The sequence below is a fragment of the Chlamydotis macqueenii genome, chromosome 3 (assembly GCF_036417535.1).
Source record: "Chlamydotis macqueenii isolate bChlMac1 chromosome 3, bChlMac1.mat, whole genome shotgun sequence".
NCBI classification, from domain to species: Eukaryota; Metazoa; Chordata; class Aves; order Otidiformes; family Otididae; genus Chlamydotis; species Chlamydotis macqueenii.
In genome coordinates this window covers 120,161,026-120,186,847 of record NC_141558.1, presented here as the reverse complement: position 1 = coordinate 120,186,847, position 25,822 = coordinate 120,161,026, and the positions used below count along the sequence as shown (strand labels likewise).

Below are 25,822 nucleotides of genomic sequence, written 5' to 3'. Positions count from 1 at the left end.
TTCTTTTAACCAATACTTAAATGTCACATGTGGAAAAAGGCTGAAAAGTTAAGAAAAAACAGCAGTTAGAAAAAATAAGTTTGTATTTCTCATAGAGCAGTAGAGAGAAGTATCACAACAGTGCTGGCAAACATATGACATTACTCCACTCCCAGGGCATTTTAAAGATAAATTAGTTTATAGCCTCATAAATTTAATTTAAGTATCCTGCAGTTTTCAAATTGTTCATTCTTTCTACTTAAGTGGACAATGTAGTAAGCACTTCAGAATAAAAAGCAAATGTGCATCTCTTCTCTGTATCCAGAATGTAAGTCTGCCAGCTGAATAAGAGTATATCGATCAAAAAAAACCCCAACAAAAACAAAAACAAACAGTTGTAAAAATTTATATGCAAGGCTAAAAAGCCCATATTGTGCTGTTAGCCACTCTAGCACAAAAAAAAAAAAAAAAAAAAAAAAACAAACCCTTGCAAAAGAGAATTGAACAGAATCACAGGAATGAAAATATGATTGACAATGTTCAGACTGGATGGAATATTATCCTGATGAAGATTTCTTACTCTCTTAGAATTTACTTTAGATACATAATACTGAAAAGATAGAGATAACGAATAGCAACAGCATAAGACATTAGTCAAACAAATTTTAATGACAACAGACCTGTTTATAAATCCTACAAAATCAAATTATTCTCTTTGGAATGCCTGTAGACCTCGATCAAGAAGAAGCAGGAAAAGCAGAAGGTTTCCTGACCTGAATCACATACTCTGACCTTTGAGCTCGGAATTACATTCCCAGGCAATTTATTACAGTCCACTGGGGATACTCTTAAGGAAGATATTTGGCTCCATTTTGTTAAGCCATATTTGTAGTCAGACTAGAAATACAAACATGCCAGAAAAATGTCAAGTTACATCACCAAGTATACTCTAGAAGAGGACATATGTCTTGAAGAACATTTTTTCTCCCTTGTCTATTCTCTTGACTATTTCTAAATGGATTCCAAGCTGGAATTGATTTTTAGAAGAAATAAACCACCACCACCAAAAAAGAAACTACCCAGATGCACAATGCCATCAGCTCAAGAACTAAATTGTTGATTTCGTAGTTCCAGAAAATATGCAGGAAAATCAGATTCATATATAATGTTGTTACCTAACATATACAATTTCTGTCAATGTGTAGAAGGAAGAAATAAATGTCTTCTGTAAGACTTCAACAACTATGAAATCTTTTGTATCTTCCCAGAACTGGCTAAACTACAGAAGAGGAAATAAAACACAGAGATACAAACTAGATCCCCGAAAGAAGCGCTTCTCAAGTCATCTTCCCTCGCCTTTCACTATATCTAGAATCACAGAAGTGAAAATAGCTTATCTTCATGCCTTCTGAGACTCCTGTTGCTGCAGATGGGGTTAAACCAGGCACTAGTATCAAACTATTCATTTCTTGCTACGACCCTATGCAGCTAATAAAAACAGCTTGGTACCCGAAATCACACTGCACACTAACAACTTTGCATCATACTGAAAATAATCACAAATACATACTTTTCTCTCTCTCCTGTTTTAGTCCCTCTCCCCACATACATTCTGGAAGTCTCCCCGACCTTTTGCACACATGTGACTGTAAAACCTGTGATAAGAGCCCTCCACAACTGACTCCAAACCCTCAGATTTTACCTACCACCTAATCCCCACTGCTATCTTTTAATCAGATTTGGTCCACCCTACCTACCACCTAATCCCCACTGCCATCTTTTAATCAGATTTGGTCCACCCTACAACAGCAGCCTACCTTCAATGCTATGCAGAACCGGTAGCTGCCACCAGCCAGTGAGAAAAAGCTTCTAGTCTCTGCTGCAAGCCCCCTCCCAAGCTGCCATTCGGCTCATTTTCAGCTCAAGAATTTAGTTTGCAATGATCATTTTGCAAATAAACAACTTTCCAGTGCTAATAAGTAAAAGCTAATCATAATTTCGAGCCTGCAAATACAGAGATCGACCCCAGACCAAACACTCCTCTCACAAGACCTCTCACCTGCCTTACTCAGAAGCTTAAAAGTCAGTCTCAAAAGCCTCGCAAAGACACATGGTAAAGGAATTACTAATACAGCTAAGATCTTTATCTTCAAAGTTCTACAACTGTATTCAGATTTTGCTGTTAACCTCTTATGTTCCCCAAGTCGCACTGCTAACTTCCAGCATTAAAAAGCCATCAATTCCTACATATATCATACATTAGATCATGAGAAAGCATCAGATGGTTTGGAACTTACAGGAGTTATAGAAATGTGTAAAGACACATAGCCCTTTTCCTCAAAGGAGGATCAACAGAAACTATGTTTAATAGTCTAAAGTTTTCTGAAACTATTCATGATCTCCAAAAGCAGGACACTACTTTCATGTTAACAAGCAATTACACTATTCAGCTATTAATCTTCCAACAGTTTAAGCTACAAAAGTCATTCTGTCTTACATGAACCCTGAGACCCCACAGAAACAGATGCAGTAAGACTGAAACTGGCCAAGCCAAATGAAAGATTTACAAGATTTTTGGAGCAATATAAAACTAAAGCGACAAGTGATTTTTTTTCTTGGCAATATCAAACTAGAGTCAAGCTTCTGAAATGCAACATCAAGGCTCATACATATCCTGCATTTTACATTTTAGTCCATGGTACTAGTGAAAAACCACGTATGGATTATGCACATATGAAAACTTTGTGCAAAGCAAGCACCATCATGAATTTCAGGAGAGCTAATCTGCACACACCTGCAACCTGCACAGACTTTCTTTGGGTACAACAGACACGAAAAATTTGCTCTTCTTGCCTCTCCCAAGGTGAAGCATCAGTGTAAGAATCATTTCCTGCTTTACAGACAGTTGTCAGGAACAAAGACAAACCTGATATATGCTCGAGTAGACCTCCCATAGTTTCCAGTTTTCCTTTCACAGCACTCAAATTTGTTAGGCCCCTTGCACTCTTGGTTCCCTTCATATGTCTCAGCTTGTCAAAAACTAACTTATGTATAAGACCCATACACGTTATGTTCAGGAAGTGATTTCAGCATGGGAGCAAATACACCACTGTAAAACCCTAACAGTACTACTGTATCCTCACAGCTTCTGCTCTGGTCCACCTTGTGTCTGCAAACATATCCTATCATATGCTTTTTCAGCATAATCTAAGATCATTTGACAGTCAGTTTAAGGGAGAAATTTCAATCTTTCAGGGGAATTGTGGGAGGCTTATGAAAAATTACGATCATCCAAGTTATTGCAGAGCTACTGCCTAGTTCCAAGAAGACTGTAACCCATTTTCCCCAACTGGATAAGCTAGCTGTGCTTAAAAACAACCCCAGCTATGAGACAGAGGCTGTTCTGGGTAAACTTGGTGAAAACCAGACAAAGTTCTGCTGTGCAATCATTGTTAAAATATCAACTGGCTTGCAGCCAACCACTGTACTCTCCCTTTAAAACTTCTCCAGGGCTAGCCACATTCTGTTTTTCTCCTCTTTCTCAGTAGATTATCAGTAATCTTGCAGACAAAAGCTTCATTTTCTTAACCTTTATGTCTATTTTATTATCCCCAAAGACTCCATGAACACTAAAAGCCTGTTCTCTATATTATGGACAAGAAGGTTTAAGGATCTGAAGATACTAACATTCTCTGCTGAACTCCTCCATGACACAAATGATTTCTTATGTAATGCAGGAGAAATATTTTTTTCAGAGATTTCACATAGAAAGGTGAAACATCAAACATTAGTCAGAGTACTTATATAATCTTGCTATTATAGATTTTTTTTTTTTTTTAAGTGGTGGAAGGAATGGTATCTTTACAGTGAGTCCTGAAATAACTGATACACAACACACCAGGAAAGCATGGCAGAAAATAGCACTGCATGACACCTTAAATTGTGATATTTTCTATAAAACAAGGATAGGACTCACCCTAATATTCTGTACTTGAGACTATTAAAACAGATACATCAGCACATTAATACACAAAGAAGTCCAAGTTTTCTTTTTTAATTATTTACTTTCTCCTAATATAAACGTCAAACAATCAAAACAGAAGCCTATGTTAGCTGTTATCAAATTAAAAGTAATTTACGCTTTTTACATGGAACTTGGATCTGCACTGCTGTACTCAAAAAACCCAACCAAAACAGACTGGCAATATCTGTAAATGTGTTGCTATCTTTTTTTTTTTTCCTATCTTTTTTTTCTTCTTTTAACATACCATAGTATGAGCTACCCTTAGATTTTGGGTCCCAAAAGCATGGAAAGCAAGGAACTCACACTTATTGATCATCCCTAGCTTAAAATTTTAACCAGCAGAATCATACTCAAAATAAATTTGCTGTTACCACAGTGAAAGCTAACTTAAACATCAGACTAAAAAGCTTGTAAAAAAGGCATCCTAAATCTCTAAACTGGACAAGACATTTCCCAAAATATTACATTTCACTATTTGGGGTTTCTGGGCAGCCAGAGTACACTAGTAAATATGTCTATCAGACTAAGAGAAAAGAAAATTGATTGCTTCTGAAAGGCAACTTTGTTTAAGATGAAAAAACATCTGGCAATTATGTAACTGACCCAAACTTCAAAGGGATCCATACATATCTGGCTCCTCTTATACAAAAGGAAACAAGCTTGGAAGGCAATGAAGTTCTGTTCTCTGAAATATTCAGGGGAGCAGATGATCAGCTTGTTTCTAACAGCCATCCCCAGAAATTGGCTAAATAATGGTCTCTAGTGAAAGCTAAGAGAACAATGTTCCCTACCATTCCACATATCACAATACACATCATTTTACAAGAACAGCACCTGCAATTTTAGGCAAATGACACCTACTTTATTTCATTCTGAACATGCTATCTCTGTGTTTACTCTAGCTTGACTTTGTTTCTAAAGCTCATGATTTAAAGAACGGGTAGATCTATTCCACCTGTCCTGACCCACCTGTTTTCTCAAGTTCTTCAGCAAAATATGGGTCATTGAGATCAACATCAGGTGGAAGTTCATCTTCACTCTGTTCTTTTTCAGCAGTAGCCTGTAACAAAGCACAAATATTATTTCGATCAATATATAAACTACTACTTAAGCTTCACTGCAGTTAGATGTTCCTTCTGTTAGTAACTTATGAAGATGCAAACTGAAATACTGTGTGCTGAACATCATAAAACTACAATACACTAAAAATTGCTAGTAAAGACAAATCAACAATTTTAAACCTGTTTGCACAGACTGAAAGCTTTTTATGTACCTGAAGAAGGGCTATTTACATATTCCAAGGATCTTTATCCTTGGATAAAGGATATTTAAAGGATATTCCAAGGATCTTTATTCCAAGGATATTTAAAGGATAAAGGCTATTCCAAGGATCTTTATCACACCCACAAACTGTGATGTGTTAGCTAACCATACCAATAAATTACAAAATCATAGCATTGTTTTGTCCTTACATTATGTTCCACAAAAACTCTGTCTGGGGAAGAATGTGAGCAATGAGCTTCATTTTGTGCTCTGAAACTCATAAAGACTGAGTTTGTATTTAAATGAACAAATTTTATTACTGGAATAATTGTGTTATACACCTTACCCCTTGACTTCATTTATCAGTCTGAACAAGAATATTATGATAGCAAAAGCTGCTCTACTATCTAACTGTGGAACTTTACTCTGTTAAAGACCACTCGTCTTCTGTAAGGTTTAAGAATTTACTCATCAAATGCCAATTACAGCTAACTGGAATGCACAGTGTAACTCCAGTTGTAGAGATGACACTTAAGAACTTTATTCTGCAGCATGAATTATATTCAGAGTAATTGAAGAATTCAGGTAAGCTAGATTCTGTACGTCATATGCCTTCTTTCCTAGCATATGCACAAACATTTCATTTATCTGCCTACTTTTGCACATTACTGCTACAAGAGTCAGTTACTTCACCATTACTTTCTGTGTGTGGAAAGATGAAGCAACAATAATTTTCACATTACTATATTGCCGTTTTGTTACTCATACACAGAGCTATTTATCAAATTTGCTCTTGCAGTTTGAAATTTGAATAGTTCTTCATAGCAATTAATTCTTTGCCATTACAGCTTTGGGAAACAAGTCAGTGTTATTTTATGCCAAAAATTTCCAAAACGACAGTTACCGTTATTCAAACAACTTTGAACTGATATGCATACTGTAGCAAAAAGACCCTTCCTAATGCCTTCAAAAATACAAATTAAAACCCAACTGTTATTATGACTTATTTATCATTAAAGCAACACAAGTAGATAAACAAAATTTTGTGTAAGCATATTATATATAATTAGTAGTACCCTGAACACCCTTTAGTTTTTTAAGTTTGATGAGGCACTAAAGGACTTTCCAAACGAGTGACCACTGCACACTCGAACTCTAAAATAGTACTGGAAGCTATACAATTTTTTATTTAATTTATTGAAAGCAAACAATAATGGCAACCTAAGAAAACAAACAAACAACAACAACTTCCTAAGTGGCCAATGTAAACATTACCTTTCTCTTTTTTTTAAGAATTCTTTTTTCTTTCTTCTTCTCTAGATATTTTTGCCATGGAGTTAGGTTATCCTTCCCTTCCAACTTGTTTTTGACCATTTCTTCAGCACTTTCTTTGAGGCCTAGAACAAAAAACAGTAAGTTAAAGAAATTAGATTAATCTGATTTTTTTTTAAAAGCAACTGTTTGCTCCTTTGTAAAAGAATCATCTAGTTTTTCTTTAACAAGTCTGTGAAAGCAATATAAACATTGCTTGAAACAACTTATTTGTAAATAAGATCAGTTTACAAGATGTGTTTTTCCAAATAAAACATTTCTTCAGTAATAAATTGTACAAGAGCCAGAAGGGCAGCTTGCTTATGTGATATCTGATTCCCAACACTCTTGCTATTCCTCAGAAAGGTCTCTTCTCCAGACATTAAACTGTGCAGTCTACAGATGTCACTTTTTAAGGATGAGAGTAACACAATAAAAATAATAACAGTAGACATACATAGAGCCCTTATACTTAATGTACCATACTATAATTAGTTAAGATTCACAAAAACACTTTGAATACAGTCCAGTCATTCCCATTTTTTGTGCATGGCAAAACAAAGTACAAATGATTGACAACAATTCTGAAATGTTAAATCACTATCAGAATACAGGGTCGCTCACAGCTGGCTTGAGCCTCTATAGCTGGTGCTTGCCATTTCACACAGAGATTATCTGGCTGTTGCTGTACCAGGATGCCTCACTCACACAATAAAGTTGCTACATATAGCATCTCCATTGCTGGAACTTTGCCTCTGTGATCACACTGTGACAACGCTGCAGTATCTCTGATGACCAGTGTGTTTTTCGTCCATAATTATAAAAAGAGAACAATAAGCTATTATTTGAAAAAATTTAAAGTAAAAGTAAATCCGCAGCTAGAAAGCACAGAAAAATGTAAATTAAGACTCAAAGAATTTCTTTCATTATACACTAATGTCATAACACAACATGCATTAAGTTAAACTAGACAAGTTATTCTCAAGTCATCTAGCCTTTTAAAGCTACTTAGTATCAATCTGCTTTAACAACAGAAAACTATGTAAAATTAAAAAACAGTATAAATCTGGTATGACAGTAAACCTAAATTCAGATTCAACGCATAAGGTAAATAGCGCTTTTTTTTTTTAAATTAAAAAAAAAAGTATTTGTTAACAAGAAGCAGAGGCATAGACTGCTAGAAACATATCAGCCTCTCAAAGAAACAAAAAGAAAATGCTTGAATGAATGTCTTCTGTTATCACTAATTACCAGCTCAAAATAAGCTGCAAGAGAAGTAAAGCATCTTGTTATTTAGTTAGCCACACCAAGTGACCAAAGGTAATTTTTGTATTTCGCAGCTAGGTGATCTGAAAGATCAAAGGGGAAGAGTACCACTCTCACTAGATTCGGTGAGGAACTGTAACTGTTAGACCATTGACTCAGATCTGCATCTCTTCGGTGTCCTTTTGTTATGGGTATGGTGTAAGAGAAGCCCTCAAGTTCGCATTTCCTGACCTGTCAACAGTTGGGAAAGGGGGATAAACACTTTGCTGAAGGAAGCTTCCTCTTTACTTTCAGAGCATGACAGTTTTCTGAGGGTCCCCATAGAAGCGCAACATATCTGACCAAGTAATTCTCACATAACAGGATCAAACTGTTAAGTCTGGATATGTTAGTAAGGTTTACATTAAATTCCATAATTTAGCACAGACTGTCACTGTTTCAAAGCCTAGCACTTGAAGCTGCATGCACAAGTATATCCTAACCTTTAATCTGGCATTCTTGTAAGTATGCATTCTGATAGTTTCTCATCACATGATGACATTTTACCTTTTCCAGAGGATCTTAACCATTTGATCTATAGATCACGAACATGTAACTACTCAATATTTTGTGTTACTGTTCAATCTATAAGTTATTGAACATAATAATATACAGCAAAATTTCCTAACATAATTAAGCCCTACTCTAGAAACAGAATGGAGTTTTCTATAATATGTATCATTACAGTATTCAATGGTGCAAAAACATCACCTTAAAAAAGAATCCACTGAATAACTGCAGCATCCCCATTTGACACCTAGAATATTTAAATGCAGAATAAGCATTGTATTTAAAAGGAATTGTCATTTTTTTTGTTGAAAATTCCACACACTTCAGGAATGCTTTTCCAAAAGTCTTTACATCACATAGCACTTGCACGTTATGAGGACAAATACTGATTTCAGATGCAGCTTATATACTTTCAACCCCTTCTTCACAAGATGAGCACTTGTAAAACCAAAACTTTATGATGTAAAGAGATAACTGACTTGCCTTGCAACACAGTGAAGCAGAATTCAAGTGTCAGTGGCAGAAAGACAGAATCCACTTCCCTGGCAGGAGGTAACAGCCTGAGCAATGAAGTACCTGCAATTCCTTGCTTTTTTCACTACATACTTTTTTTTTTTTTTAAAAAAAACTTCTGTAACAAATGCATCAAATATCCTATAGTTAACATCCTCTGACCATGACTGATAGATCTTGGGAGCATGTAGGAATCGTGTTTCTGCTTCCCCCTCCAAGTCTGATATTTACAGCCTCTTCCCCAATTCTACTTGTTCTAATTGTCTCTCTTCAGCATCCCCTTCTTACCATCCCAGGCCAGCCCTCACCTAGCCAAATCCTACTCTCCCTCAACTCAGACCAGTTTTATGGCTTGGAAATCATACTCGGACCTCTCCACATGTCCTAGGCTAGATCCCACTCTTTCTCCCAACTCCGAGGTTTCTCATTTGGCCAGTCCCCGCTCATCATTGTTCCTTCCAGCTCTCCTCAGTAATGAGCAACTGAGAACAGAGTTCATAACAGAAAAAATGGGCAGCCTTCGCAGACAGTTCTGCCCGTCCTCAGGAAAGCAGGCAGAGCATATCTCTGAAAAACTGCAAACACCAAATCTTGTTCTTGCGCTTGTCGACACTCCAAAAATAATTCAAAGGCTGGAGAGCTGGTTACAACATGTCTGTTGTTACAGGAAGTAAAAAGTGGAGGGGGGAGGGGAAAAAAAAAAAAAAAAAAAAAAAAAAACCAAAAACCAAAAAACAAACATCCTTCTACTATCCTGGAAAGAAGCCAGCAACAGTAAGCCTGTAACAGTAAGTAGCAAACCGTTACAGCCACAAAAATTGGGTAATAAACCAGCAAATAAATGCAAAGCCATGATACAGTAAAGGAAGGATATTGTATAGGTTCACTAAAAATGTGACACTAAGAAACCCTCTGATACAACAAGAACAAACATTTAGTTATTTCCAACTGTACACCTCTTCATCTCCAAAATCAATGAGAGAGTTATCAGCTTCCCAGAAACTGAACTACTATTACTTTGGATATTATTTTATTATTTTGCGGTACTTTTGTGGAAAAAAATTACTGGTCAGGTAGCAATCTTGCAGATTGTCTCTGAAGACAGTAAATGGTGGATTAAAAAAAAAAAAAAAAAAAAAAAAAAAGTATGTCTCATCTCCAGAAAGAGAGACCCAAAATCTCAAAGGAGGTTACAAGATTTCTGATTTATTTGCCTGGAAAAAGGAATAATTTATCCATCTGGCACAGAAAGACTTGGAGGAAAATACAGCCCTTTCTTGTGGTATTTGGCAGTCTCATGAAAGGCATTAAGAGTTTCTCCACAGATTAGAATGGCTTAGAAACTACTGTCCAGACCGTTTCCCGAGAATAAGAGTGTATTTAAGTGGTCAAAAGGCGTTTGATTGCAGAAGGGAAAAGGAATTGTCTACTTTAGGTAGAATTATTAACTGGCCATAAAAAAAGGCTAATTTATACCCTTATCTATATATATATATTTTTTTTTTTAAGAATAAAGGAATCACACTAGTCTTATTTAATCTTCTCAAATAAGGGCCAAGAAAAGAGAGGCAAAAGGTAATCTATATTAGCATACAACCAAATCATACCTGAGCTGAAGGATTAAAAGTGCAAAAAGTACTATAACAAACCTAAGTATATTGCTTCTTACGTTAGTGGGACAGTGACAGAGGGTGGGTAGGCCAGAACATTTACTTCTCTAAACACTTAATTTTGAAAAATTTTGAAAGTTTAACAGCATGTCACAATTATAAGAAGCTAAGAAGATACTTCTCTATTCTCAGGAAATCTAAACATGCAAGATGTAATGCCTTACCAGAAAAGAGAAACACCTTGTTGCAGGTAGCTAAAAAGAATAGCAGACAGAAATATTCAAATAAAATTAGAATTTGTCACCCCTGAAGTTAAGACATCTTAAGTCAAGACAGTTTTCCTAACATAGTACAACTGCCTGAAAAAAAAAAAAAACAAAACAACAAACATCACACTTAGCAGCTAAGAACTACAGGGCTGAGCCCTCGTGCAGCTGAACACACACACTGCTTCGTGCAGCAAGGGCTAAGAGTGCTTCAGCCAGAGGATACGCCAAGCAGTGATGTAGATTGAGATATATATTCCATACGAGCATTTTTGTGCTCCATAAAATCTGTCCCAACGTACAGTTGGGTCTTACTATGCATTTTACAGAGACGTGATTGCCTGCTATTCTTCTGATGAAACCAAATTTTCAAGTTTCCTTTAAGCCTAGCTAAATATTTACATCTCATTCTTCCCAAAGGAAGAATTTTTAAGTCCAATAGAAAAAAAAAATTCTATGAAAAACGGGCTGAATGTCATCAAGAAACACAGTTGTGGTCTTCTCCACCTTCTAAAGGGAGCTTTGGGAGCTGGACAAGCATGCATAGTAATTGTTGGTTAAATCAAATATGATTAAGAAAACAGATGGATGCTTAAATATAACACTGATTTTGTGCCTAAAAGAAACAGACCAAAGAGAGTTGGAACGACATCTGATTTATTTTTGCTGGCACTGTGGTTTATTTAAAACTATTATGATTCAAGAATAACTGAATCATTCACAAAGTATGCTTTCTATAACCATGTGTAGATATTTGTGCCAAAACTCAAATTTTTAAATTAATTCAAATCTCTGCCTTTCAATTGAAAAGCTTCCTAGGTTTAACTGCTGTAACTGTTTGGGCAGGAAAAAGATTTTGCAGTAAGTCAGAGATTAAGGCAGAGCTTGATAATAAAAATATTTCAACAGACATAAACTAGTTCTGAAAAAATTAAGGAGTCTTAAGAGATTATAACAAAAAAATATTTTTGAATTCACAGAATGCTCCAACTGAACATAATTAAATTGGTTTGGAATTTAAATAAGCACATTTGTTCAAGAAAAAAAATAAGGTAATAACTAATATACTTCTCTCCCATAAGAGAGCACAGACTCAGCTGTGTATATATTGCCAGAGCTATAAACTACTGTTCAGCATGTGATGACCACAAAAAAAAACCAAAACCAAAACGCACACCCCCCAAAAAAACACCAACCAACCAAAGAATTCCCTTTCAGGTGCGCACGACCTCCTCTCCAAATGCTGCCTGAAGCAGCTAAAGTGCTCCCATATGTTAGATATGAAAGCAAATTTCAGACACTCATCTTCACTTTTAGGATGTTTATTCTGGACAAAACCACATTCCAGGAGCTAACAGCTAGTAGTGGTACTGACTGACCTCATGGAGGTGAACAGTCTAACTAGCAAAGGCAAGTGAACATTTCCATGATTTTCAGAATCCCTGCTCTTTGATAACACTTTTCCAGGGTAAGAAATGAGGAAACACTAACATATACTGCAAAATCATAGTTCCTAAACTGACATCACATATTATAAACTACCAACGTAAGCTTCATTGTGCACACATGCACATTTAACCCATCATTATATGAACAAATCTAGCCCAGTGTACAGACATCCAACTGGCTCTAAACAGTCATATTTATCAGGACAAGGGGGTTTGGTTTGGGTTTTTTTCCATCCCTTCCTCAAAAAAAGGATGAGGATACAGCAAAAGTCCTAGGAGCCCCGCAAGAATGGGCAGTAAGGAAAGGGTTGGACTAGATGTAACATGGAACAAAATCAATTTTCTGAAGTCAAATTCAGTTGCAAAGAAACAGGAAGCCTCGGTGTTAGGGAACTGGATTCCATCTCTACTACAGTTCCTAAACATTAATATAATTTATTTGTAACATGCAAGGTACAGTTTTAAGAGGCTGAGCCCTTCAGGAAACTTCTTGTTCTCCCTGTGCCAAGTTTCCTTTAACCTCTCTCAAAATACTTCTCCATCTCCTCCAGTGAATGGTTTGCTCTAGATTCCTAACTATGTCACCATGTTAAGTTGCTCAGACTTCTTTAATTTACAGAACTTCATTCATACAATTGGTGAGATTCTTGGGAACGCAGACTGTATAACAAACAAAAAAAATCACAATCATGTTTTCCAAAACAACAGAAATGGTAGCTTTTCTAACTATTTAAATAATACCTGGCCTATATATAGAACACATTACTAGCAGTATTTGTTTTGACCATGGTTTACACCTTCAGTCTGAAAGATGGCAACAACAAATCTTTGTAAAAATCTTATGATAGCTACCTATGTGTGAGAACTCATCTGCCTTGAATGCTCAGCGACACAATGAATTATACCAAGTGAGCAACTTCAAGAAAGCAAATACTGACACACTGTGGAAGGATGAAGTAAAATATTATGATACAGCTGTGTTAGCAAGCACTTGTCCCATCGTGCATGAAACATGCTTTCTCTATAAAGTTTTGGGAGCATTCATGCCAGAAATGATTGGAAGCGACTGAAAACACACAACTATTTTTAATCCCAGTGTATACTTTTGATTATAGATCTTATAAAGAGCTAGGAATAAAACGGTTTTACTCAGTTCAGTCAATTTCACTGACTTAGTATGGACCAGAACAAGACTTAAGAAGTGAGGATTTATATTCAACAGAAGTTACCTGAGTAAATTCAGAATAATATTAGTGTAAATCAGATAATTAGCTATGCATTCCTAGCTGGAATTAATACACCAGTGGTGAGCAGACTGGATTCTAGTATGTCTCTGGTCTCAGTACAGTAACACATCAGGCTGCCTACTCACATGGTTTAGTAGGTGTAGGACTGCAGGCACATACAGCACCTTGCTGTCCCCAGAAAGCTAATGCACACTTCCCTAGTCTTTGGCCTGCATAATTCAACCCTCTGAGCATTCACCAAATGCTTCCATTTGCCTATCTGACTTACTAACCCAACAGAAAAGATACAGATTTTTTTCTTCTTTTCCAGAGTCATTCTGCCATTTCAGCAAATTAAGCTTGCAAAGAAATCTAACAATCTAACAATCTCATGCCAGGGCTGGTACAAGAAGTCAGACTGAACTCTGGGCCACGATTAAGAAGGAGAGGCCACAGTGAAAATCTTTCCCTTTTTGGATATAGTGAGCTGTTAAACTGGCTCATTACATCTCAGGGAAAGCACACACCCATAAACAAAATATAAAAATAAATCCCAATGTCTTTTCATCCTAAAGGAAAATAAACCCTAGGCATTGGTTTTCAGATCTCGGGATGAGTTCTGCTGGGATGCTATATGATGAATTAATCTTTTTTTAATCTCCAGAAGAAAATCTGGATGTCACTAAATACAACCAAATATCCCCCAACTTTTCTTCCTGATAACTTTCTTTCCCACAGAGCAGTCTCACTGGAGGATCAAACTTCTCCCTTCTCTGTTCCCCCAAATCTTCAGCATTATGCAAGCAAGATTTTAAAATAATTCTCCTCTAATTTTGTGCTATGTTTCCAAATCATACTGGGTTTAATTTTTAAAAGTGTAGGTATGTTTTATGACTCTATGGTAAACACCTGAATTCTATTAAAGAAAATCTATAAAGTGATAAATGAAAAAGCAAGCACACAAAAAATGCGTGAAAAAATAAGCTACAAAGAGAGGCTTACAGCTAAGGAACTGAGTTCAATCATATTATTTCTTCTATTTCCCTCATTGTAATCCATCTGGATTTCAATTTATGGGAAAAAAAGGTCAGTTTCTACTACTTTAAAGTCAACACCTTACACTATATCCCTATTAGCAGGCCAATATCCTCCAAGTTAGTGAAAGAAAAAAAAATAAAGCTTACCTGGAACCCATTTAATCTCCATTCCTATATCCTTTTCTTCCTGTTTTTTCTCTTTTTCTTGGATACTTTGCAAAAGTTCTCTGTACTTGGCAATTTGCTCTTCATCATCTTTTTGGCTTTTCCTGGGTTTGTCATCTTCCATTTCATGAGCTACATCATCAGCTAGAAAAAGAGAGTAAAGCTATCACAGACAGCCTCAAGAAAGTGATCAATTGAAGTTAATGATTAGGAAACACACCTAAAAAACAGTCTTTTCATCTTACTACTGCCCAAAGACTAACCAGTTTTAGAATTTCCCTACTTAGATGAAATAAAAATAGTATCTGAAAAGACAAAAGAAAATTTATACAGGAAAGGAAATAATTGATTGGGCATTTACTGCATTTTTAAATTCTTAGTTTCAGAATCCCTTACAGCAGAGTAGTACCTAAATCTCAAAAAAATAGTTGAGTACAGCGTTTTGAAAATTGAGTGCTACATTTTAACAAATAAAGCTTGCAAGATTCTGTAACGGAGGTAATTATTCAATGTCTTAATCTTCAATGACTTGCTGAATTAACAAATGAAGCAAGATGGAGAGGACTTTTTCTTCCTTTTTTCAGAGAAATACAATTACAACAAGGTTTTAAACAAATGTTTCAGAAAGAACAGGCTTTTAAGGCTTTAAAGATCCTGCAGCTCTTTGAACTGTAGAAAAATAGGTTTGGGGCAGTTTCCTTTTTTCTTTTTCCCTGATTTAGCACTAAAGCCATGCTTCCTACAGTACCAAATAGCCTGGACAGCATAACTGATGTCTGGAAAGACAGACTGCAGTTGCAAGTTCACAGAGTGACCTAAAACTTAGGTGTGACACTGTTATTCTCTTCCTCATTCCCATCGCGGCAAGAAGTTGGTTGTTGGCTGGGTGTAGAAACCTTTACTGTTCAGTTAACTGCAGCTACTTTTTCACTTTCCTCATCAATAGCTGGGATCTCCTAAAAGGAAAGCATCTGCTCATGCAGTGAGCAAAAGGCATTCGGTTTGGAAGACTGAGAAAAATATAAGCCATTTTGTTGTTTCTTCTTCCTGATGCCACATGAAATGAGAAGTAAAGCTATACTGGATAAGAACCGAAGAAATGGGAATGGGAAATGGATGGGGAACCTTAGGCTAAGAAAGGCTCCCTTGAAACTGGATAAGTAAGAACCTATGAATTTGTATTTATGACTCCTTTGCTAATTTTGCTAGGAAAAATTTAAGTGGCAATGCATATTGTCATACTTCCTCATTTAGATAAAGCATTTCTTTTGTCAAATATTCAACATCGCCTTCAAAAAAAACCCTTAAGAGCCTTTTCATTCTGTACACAAATACAGAACACTTGACAGCAGCTGCAAGAAAGGAAAATGAACTGGATGTTCTCAAAGTTTGTTCAGAGTTCAAATAACCTTGTCACTAGCTTTCAAGTATCACGCTCTATTGCACAACATGAGGAACCACTTTCTGATGGATATTAAAGCACTAATGCTTTCTGCCAACAGCTTGTTCAAAGACTTTTTGAACAAAACACACAAACAAAACAAAAAGTTCTGGTGCATTAACAGCTGCACTGCAAGAGAAATACAATTAAGAGGAAAAAAAAAGTTCAACTTATGAAGGAAGAAAATGCAAAAGCAAGTGAAATTTAGAGTATAAAATACAAGTATGTTCTTCATTTTTTTTAAAAGGAGAGTAGTAACAGAAGTGCTAAAAGAACTAAGGAAAAAAAAAAAAAGTTAAAATCCCAAGGCAGGTCAGAGACATTCCAATATGACAGTTTCTAGGGTTTGTTTGTTTTTAAATGCTGTAATTCATCAAAAATATAAACAAATTCAAAGGCTCAATGTATTAAATTGCTGATTGGCAGCTGTGTTAGCCGAGATCACATTCTTGTAATCACAATGTTTTGAACAGACAGTATTCTTAGTTTAAGACTATATTGCAATGGATGAGTAGATGATTCCTTTTTTGTTTGTTTTTTATTTCAGCCTTACTAAACTAAAGAGAATAGAAAAATTATAACAGACACAACATTTGACAAGACATTTGCTGCAAAGCTGGGTTTTTTTAAAGATGGAAAGATAAAATTCTCCCTCATGGTGTAATGGCACACCAGAAAATTCAGCTACTGACGTGGATGCTGCTGGCCACACCATAAAAATATGCTAAATGTCTCAATTTTATCCAAGGTCTATTCAAATTCAGACACTCAAAAACTCTACAATGCATGTAGACTCATAGAATGAAAATAAAAAGCTCTACAGCATTCAAGAAGCAAGTCTGAGGTAGAGGTTATTGCATTGTAGTACAGCATGATATGAAAAATTAAGTGCACTGACCTCACTCTCGAGATAGAAAATAGGGATGAACAAAGAAAAACTTTGAGTTTTAACTCCACTTTCCCACATTCTCAGCACTCTCTGAACAAGAAGTTGTGCAAATCCCATCAATTCATACAAATGATAATTAAAAAGGAAAAATATAGAATTTAAGGTGATCAAAATAAGCTTATTCAAAGTATATCACAGTATCTTTTTGTAAAATATTTTCCACAGAGAAGACAGATACTAGAAGAAGAGAATGTGAACACATAACAATAAACTAATAGTAAGCATTTCATTCTGGCTTTTTTAGTTTTTCTATTTTTTTTCAGGTCAGGGCAGTCTAACAACTTGAGTGATGTGTACTGGATGCAGTTTTTAAAACTCACTTTGCAAAACAGGTGCCTGCTGCAGCCTCAGCACCGGGCTGCACGTGAGAGAGGACTGGGCATTCCCAGAACCACACTTCTGAGACAGCCAGATGTAAGCCAAGATGAAAATGCTTGCAATCAGAGCTGGCTCCTATCTACTCATTTCTGAGTGGGGACCCGCTAGCCTGCACAAGCACACATAGATGTATTCTTCACTTCTAAGTTACGGGACACCTCCAACAGCTTGTATGAACTTTTTAGAAGGAAAGCTGAGATGACCTTTGTTCCTGGCCTTCCAAGCACCTTTTTTTGTTTAAAATTAAAAAACAACCCAAGACAAAAGCTCCTGCAAACACGCTTTGGAAAAGTATCCAACACATGCATCAGTTATATCAAGCTTCTGGTGCTTCACAGAAAGAAAATAACCAGATTATGGTAATTCTGTTCTGTCCCATGAAATTCCACCCAGGCTTGGCGTAGTCATAAACTGCTAACTCCTCTTGCTAGCTTATTTCCTTAGGAAATATTTTAACAATATGCCAAAACTAATCCAACAGAAATATCACGAGAAGTCAGGTCCTTGTTACTTTTGAAGCAGCAGTAATGCCTGAGAGTATCCAAAGCAGCTATTCAGAAATAAGGGACAAAAGCTAACCCAAATAATATCCTACTAAATGCATTTTATAAACATTCACTGGATTCAGTGAATTGCATGTTCTACATCTATCCCCTTCTACTTCCTAGCCTTCTGTAATAGTTCTAGCAAATACAAACACATATGAATACTGTTCATCCTTAAGACAGCAAGGAGGACTGTACTATCATGTGATAAAATGTTAAAGATGCATTTAAATTTATCTATGTAATCAGAGTTATTGTGCCAAATAGATTTCAAAATTTTAAGATTTAATAAGTGGTCTGGTTTTATTTAACATTAATCACTAAAAATAAGATTAGCAGCATTATTTATAAAAGTAAAACTCCACCCAGCAACTCCTCCGTTCCAGCAACTACATTTTCTTTCTCTGTACTTATGCACCTCCAGCATTGGTGCTGCAGCACAAAGCAAAACATCTACTGTCTCTATAGAGTCTTGTATTGGAAGCCGAATAGCACAAGAGACTGTGCTCCCTGCTCAAACTCCTACTGTGAAAAACACAGCTCTACACAGAGCTCCCTACAAGCCTGTCAGTGTTCAAGAAGGGTTTAAACAACACTTACACAGATGGTTTAACTTTTAGGTTGCCCTGTGTGGAGTCAGGACTTGGACTCAATGATTCTTGTGGGTCCCTTCCAACTCAGGATATTCTATGATTCTATGATTATACCATCAGGAACAGCTAATTAAAAATACATTGATAAAAGTATTTTGTCATATAGTCTATTCAGTGTCATATAGTCTATTCTGTGTGGCTGTGCAAAGAACAGCAGAAAAGATGTCGCTCTTGCAAAGATTAAAAAAAAAAAACAAACAAACAAGAGCTTAGGCATAAAAACCATAATGCTTACTTTAAACCATCATTTAAAATGCCATACACTAAGTGACTGCTGCTCACAGTCAAAATAGCAATTATGGGCTGGATTTGATGCACACCAATGCTTCCTAACTGGAACAACTGCATACAAGTAACAGAAAATTCAGAAGCAATGTAAAGGAGATACTTTGTGCTATGAACCACAACCGTACCAGGTCACTGAAATACTTGACATTACAGAACTGTTGTATAATAATAATACTAACATTCATGACACATGTAGTTGAAGTAAAAAAATTCCATAAAAATCAGATTAGAACAGGCCAACAAAAACTTGTTTGTAAATAAAACATTTTAATAAGTTAAAAAATATGAATAAGAGTCCAGAACATTTTTTTTTCCTTCTTATCAACACTCCTACATTTCCATTCAAGCAGCTGACATTGATTTTTCCCATGTGTGCATAGTGCCACATCATTCTGCTGGATGGAATCCTATTTTGTATCACATAACTGAATGGATAAAAGCTCAGGAACACGTTAGAGACATGGCAACGTGATTCCTCTGTTAATAACTTACTTTTCAAAACATCGTTAGAATCTAGACATTTCCAGGTTTCAAACTTACTAGTGTGGTAAGGTTTCTTAAGGTCAATTTATTTTCCTTCCCAGCAATGGAAGTTTACTTTTTAAAATTTCTGAAGTGTTGCTCACTTATAGATGTTCGCTTTCATCACCTCCCCATTACAGATGCTATTCCTTAACATAGCAGTAGCCTTGTACAAAATAAGACAACGGAAATGCTTTCCTCTTCATCTGCTGCTCCCATTTAGGTAATTTACGAAGCATTACTAGACTAGCATTACTAAAGCTCACGGAGGTGCAGTTTATAAATGCATTTTTATGTAATATGAGAAACAAATGGACATTAACCCTGTCAAGATACTGCCAAGCTGAGGTTGCTGCCAGAAGATTTCCCAACTCTACAACCAGAAAAATCTGTCTTGTTCTTTTGCACGCTCCAAAGTCATCTCTGATTGCAACAACTTGCTTTAATGCAGTATAAATCTATTTTAGCATGTTAGAAAGATGTGATTAAGGCTTAATGACATTTTCTTTGCCTTGTAGTTTAGGCTATGTATATTAATAATGAAGGGCAGATTGATTTTCAGAGTGAAAACAAGCCAAGTAATTCAGGAATTTACATGTTGGCGCACCACACACAGATTTATGTACCTTATGAAGTTAGAAGAAATTATATTCTGTAAGAAGAGGAACGTGAATCAAGAAGCATTTGAAAGTTGTTACTACTACACTTTAAAGTTCCCTTAAATACGTTCTGGTGCTTACCTTTCCCATCACTATGAGACCTATAGCTTAGGAGTATCAGAAGGTTCATAGCACAGCTTCTCTCTACTGTCATTCACACTCCCCTGGTTACCCAAAAAGAGCTAGTGCTGGAGTGAAGAAGCTCTGTACAATCTATATCTCCCTCAGGACCTTCTAAGGTCTGGTGTACATTCAGTACCCAGCCTAGGCTATCCCAACAAGAACAGTCTTAGAGCAGCTTCCTCAGTATGTCCTTGCCCTCCAGAGAATTTAGTAGGTGTTTAGAGGACAAAATACTATATTAACCTATAAATAGATTTCTGCCCTGAGCATTGTACCTAATTAATTTAGTCATTAACCACTTCACATTTCAAGCTAGGACTTTTCCTTTGAAAAGGAAGCACCTCCAATTCTACTGAAAAAAAAAAATATCTCAGAAATGCAGAGATTAAAGTAGGTATTTGCCAAACTTGACAAAGAAATAATAAGATATCCTGAAAAAAAAAAGAAAGTGAGGAGGTGGGGCAAAAGAGAGAAGAAAATTATTTTATATTCAGAGCTGAAAGCAGCTATTCAGGGGATCAATCATTAGGATAACTCCTAATCACCTACCATTTGGTAATTTTTGATCAGTGTTACTCAGACTTCACAGAAAGGTACCAGATCTTCATTCAGTGCTGAATGAACAGAACAGCTACCACATTCTCTACATAAATCATTCAAATGTATGATGCAAAGCACCTTTTCTTTAACAGATTTATCAAATCAGCAATAAAGAACATATGCCATGATTTAGATCACCTGTGATCTTGCTACTTGAAATCACTCAAATTTTAATCATTATACTTGGCTTAATCAAACATTAATTACACCAGGTAAAAGAGATTTTGCAGTACAGAAATGAAAACCAGAAAGCTGTTTTAATGCTACTGTGGTAACACTTAAGTCAAACTCTCACTAACAAATCTTCTGAGTAAGCTGTAACTCTGAATTCAGCTAACGTACTTTGTCTTCAAAAAGAATGTAGTAGTTTTGGGGTCATACTAGTGATATAATTTGTTTGGAGAATCAGAATCAGGTTTGCAAAATGAATCTCAACTGTAGCTTTAGAGATACCATTTTAAAAACTTGTACATGTGTTTTCTTATCCTGTCTAAAGAACACCAGAAAAGTGTCTTTAACGCAAATAAGCAAAGAAAAAAAAAAAAAAAAAGAAAAAAAAAAAAGAAAAAGAGAAAAGAAATGTCAAGTTCCACTAAATTTAAAGAACTCTACAGCTTCCATGTTAACATGCCTAATTTATTAATCTTTCAAAAAAATTTTGGTATCTGTCAGTCTGTCAGTGTTCTGTCATCAATCCATTTATTTCCTAATTGAAAAGGATGAATGAAAATTACCAACATGCTCATCACCAATTTCCCTCCACTTTTAGGTCACACATACAAAAAGTAAGCATATGCCACTTTCAGAGATATTTAGCTCTGGAGGAAAGGCAGGTTATTTTCATAGTAGAACTTGAGCACAGCTTTTATACAATGAGCACAATATTGTCCCTGTAAAAGACAACATTCAAAGCATTTTCTAAAGACATGGAATTTACATACTGTAATAACTTGTGTTCAAATCACTGCAGTCAATGACTTTGTGGACAACATTTATTAAGGTAAGTACCTTCCTGCTGTTCTTCCTCTTCTTCACTAGACGAAGCCAAATAAGCTTGAAAATCCATGTCAAGAAGTTCCTCTTTTTTAAAAGTTCTGCTAAGTGACGTTACTCGTTCATGATCTGTCTCATCCCATGTGATATCTACCTTAAAAATAAGAATGACATTGTAGTAGCTGAAACACTAAAATTAAACATTGTAATTCTGTCTTTTTAGGGAAAATTATTTGGTATCTTCCATTTAAGAAGCAATGGAAACCTATTACTAATGTTCTCTACAACAATTAGCTCTAATAACATTTACTGAAATAAATTTAATTACAACTTCTTGGAATTTGTTCCCCGATGAGTTTCAAGGAGTTTTAAATACATGAAAGAAGTCTCCTCATGCACTGAAGGGCTCTGTAACAGCAGGTAGCATACAACAGTATCTCTGTAAGCCAAATTTCCTTTGTGGCAGCAGATACTGATGTTGAAGCAGCCACCAACTCCCCTCCTTTCCTCTTCCAGCAGCAACTCATTCCTGGAATCATACACGCATTGCTAATGGGGACAATGAAAGTGTTTGCGCAACTGCGCCCTCAACGGGAAGGTGAAACAAATCTGACTGAAAATGATCCAGCAGAAATTACTTATTTCTCAATTAATCTCTTCTCCAATCCGGTTCACTTCACGGCCAATGGACGTTTTGGCTGTCACATAAGATGGAGTAGGATTGAAGGTACAAGGAGGGGAAGCAACTGTTTAAGCTTGGCACTACCACCAAAAAGGCTCTCACTGAGCTACACACAAACACCCATTTTAGGTAAAAATTTAACTGTGAATAACAAAGTAATTCCATGTGCAATTTGGAATGAAGATACCTACAATGAGGTCAAAATGCAGTATTTATTTTGTAAGAAAGAAGCCAAACCTCTTTTAAAATCCAGAACTTGAGCTTATTTATGGGATTGCAACTTGTGGCTCCATAACATGCTGACATCTTTTAATACCTTTAATGTCTTAATTTTGAAACGGTGAAGATAATCAGGAATATTTTCCCCACTACTTGTATAATTTAGAGGCTGACAATGAAACTAAACAAATGAAGAAAACATTACAAAAACATTGTAAAGATACCTTTGATGTTCCCATAGCAGCAGATGTGAAGTAATTTGGCTTATATGCAGCTACGTTCACTTCTGAGGCGACGTCTTTTGGCTTATCATCAAATGTAACGTTGTCTGGAATAAACCTTAAAGGCAAATAAAACATGTTACTATGCAAGTACATTGGGAAGTTTCATAGCATGAACAGTCAAAACTTTTCATGAGTATGGTACATCAGCACAAAAGAATTTGCTACAAGAAAAAGTTGGTAAGCCTGAAAAAGAAACAGAAGAAATGGAAAAGTACTCCACACACGTAAGATTAACTGTCTGGCTTCTGCACAGCTATTCCACAGGTTTTCGATGCACACCACCACCAGATTGGGGAAGTAAATTGAATAATTTTAAGTCTGGTATTAGGAGGATCAGGGGTGGTTTCTGGGGTGTTTTTATTTGTTTTAAGAATCATCTTTTCGTGAAGCTGAATATTAAAAATTCAAAAGTGAGTAAAAGATAATTTGAAAACAAATAAATAAAAACATTCCAAAAATTTTAAAAGCCTGGTACTTTTTTAACATTACAATTAGTAGGAAAAAAATGTTAAAATGTTAAAAAGTCATGTAACAACTGAAGAAATGAGATTAAAAAAACAACCCTTTGTACATTACAAGATAAATTACTTGGGTTTTTTTTTTTTTTTCTTACATCACTGCAAAAATAAACTGATGAATACTATTCAACATTAAAATTTAACAAAGTAGAAGATTAGAAAAAGCATTGGAGAATGTTAAACAGCTGTGTCTGTTGTAAAACATTGTCTTTCTGTGTTTAAAAGCATGAAAAGATACATGTTCATTTGGCAGAGATAATCTTCTCTAAAATGGTTCAAAGCAAATGAACTAAGTTCCTCTAGAAAATTATTCAAAGCAAAAAACTTATCTTTCACTTACTTCCAAGAGCGCCCATAATACAGGCTCCAGCAGCCAAAGCCAGCTTCTGTCAAAACTTATTATGATTTAGTAACTTCTCTTCTGCTTTTTTGTAACAAAAGGAAATACTAACAATAAAGAACAACTATAATTTAAAATTATTTCTTTCCCAAATGTGACTTTTGAAATATTAGAGCTTCCAGCTCATTTATAGGGGCTAGCATAATAATCTAGTGCTGCTTCAAGACAACAGCAGCAATATTCTTGCCCTGAGGTAAGCAATCCTGAAAGAGAGCCACTTCTGGACCCTTAAGGAAAGAAAAAGGAGGGGGGGCGAAGGGGGAAATATATGTTGTTTTGTTTTCAAAATCCTACCACTTTACTTAATTGTACCAAAAGGTTTAAGATGCAACCAGAATATTTTACCTGACTTCTCTGAGAATAATCTCTCTATATCTGTCTATCTAGAAATCCTCTCAAACTTTCCATATTCCAGCAAAATTGCTCAAAAAGAAGGGAAAAAAAAGAATCAAAGGGAATCCTAACAACTCAGTGGATGCCTAATTTATTTATGGATCTCATTTTGGCTACAGAATAAAGATAATACAGTTCATTCCAAATTATTTTAAATTGCCTTTAATTGTCCCTCCCCTCCCTGGCCCAACATGTAATAAAGTCACCACTGGAGTTACCTCAGGTCTATAAAAGAACAGCTACTTTCAAATTCCAATCCGTCACAGTCCTCATAAATTTTATTGGCTGTTTCAGGAGAATCACATTCTACGACTGCATAGAAGTATTTCAGTCGCTTAAACTGATACTCTCTCAGTTTTTCTCTATAAACCCTGCAAAAGTAGAGAAAACCGCAATCAAGTGACCTGGCTTTAACAACTTTTCATTTGCAAAACATTTTAATTCAACTCATTAAAAATATGCACCATTCAAACATTCTTCTCATCTTATAGTAAGATTAGATGTTAAACAGCATGAAGTTCCACCAGCATCTATTCAGTTTTACTCCTGTAAAAAGACTAATTTGCACAGTGGTTTTAAGTGTACATTTTCTGTATCTGATTCTGCTTCCCACAGGCATTGTGAGGTTACAGCAGGGCATACAATAGCATCTTTGTATGTCTCTGTGCAGGCCACAGAAAGAGGTATTTAATAGTGCCTAGCAAGTTCTTTGCAGTTACACTAGCTTCTAGCAAGGATGATGAAAAGGATGTTCATACATAAGTAAAAGTACATGTTAAAAATGTAAAAGAAACTGGGAGACTGTAAGGACACAATTGCAGATGCCTCTGTTAGAAAGAGGCAGTGCAGGAGTGATGAGTAAGGAAGCAGTACGGGTGAAGGGAAGGAATCAGGATAGTAACTTCGGTAGCACAGGTGGTCGTGTCAGAAGATGACAGCCAGAGAAAAACAAAAGCAGAAAAAAAGATCGAGAAGTGGATGAATTGGTGGAAGGATGCAGGAAAGAGACCGCAGGGCTGAGGTCCTGTGCAGAAATTTGAAGGGAACATGCACAGGTATCACTTAGGTGTCTCTGAAAAATCTAGATATCCGTTTGTTGTACTTAGAATTATAGAATCACAGAATAGTTTGGGCTGGAAGGGACCTTTAAAGGTCATTCAGTCCAAACCCCCTGCAAGGAGCAGGGACACCTCCAGCCAGACCAGGTTGCTCAGAGCCCCATCCAACCTGGCCTTGAATGTTTCCAGGGATGGGGCATCCACCACCTCTCTGGGCAACCTATGCCAGTGCTCTACCACCCACATTGTAAAAAGTTTTTCCTGATGTCCAGTCTGAATCTGCTTCCTTCTATTTTAAAATCATTAGCCCTTGTCCTTTCACAGCAGGCTCTGCTGAAGAGTTTTTCCCCATCTTTCCTGTAGGCCCCGTTTAGGTATTGAAAGGCCGCTGTAAGGTCTCCCCAGAGCCTCCTCTTCTCCAGGCTGAACAGCCCCAACTCTCTCAGCCTGTCCTCACAGG

The 25,822-nt window shown here is 36.1% G+C and overlaps 1 protein-coding gene across 1 annotated transcript in view; it reads right to left on the bottom strand.

Annotated features, from left to right (window-relative positions):
• ESF1 (ESF1 nucleolar pre-rRNA processing protein) overlaps window positions 1-25,822 on the bottom strand; it is a 33,496-nt gene that overhangs the window by 2,764 nt on the left and 4,910 nt on the right. The window contains exons 6-11 of the mRNA XM_086743827.1: window positions 24,523-24,675; window positions 22,934-23,048; window positions 21,824-21,962; window positions 14,640-14,801; window positions 6,542-6,663; window positions 4,973-5,063 (exon numbers count right to left, since the gene is read on the bottom strand). Of these exons, the coding sequence (XP_086599953.1) occupies window positions 4,973-5,063; window positions 6,542-6,663; window positions 14,640-14,801; window positions 21,824-21,962; window positions 22,934-23,048; window positions 24,523-24,675 (782 nt within the window). The remainder of the gene's footprint in view (window positions 1-4,972; window positions 5,064-6,541; window positions 6,664-14,639; window positions 14,802-21,823; window positions 21,963-22,933; window positions 23,049-24,522; window positions 24,676-25,822) is intronic.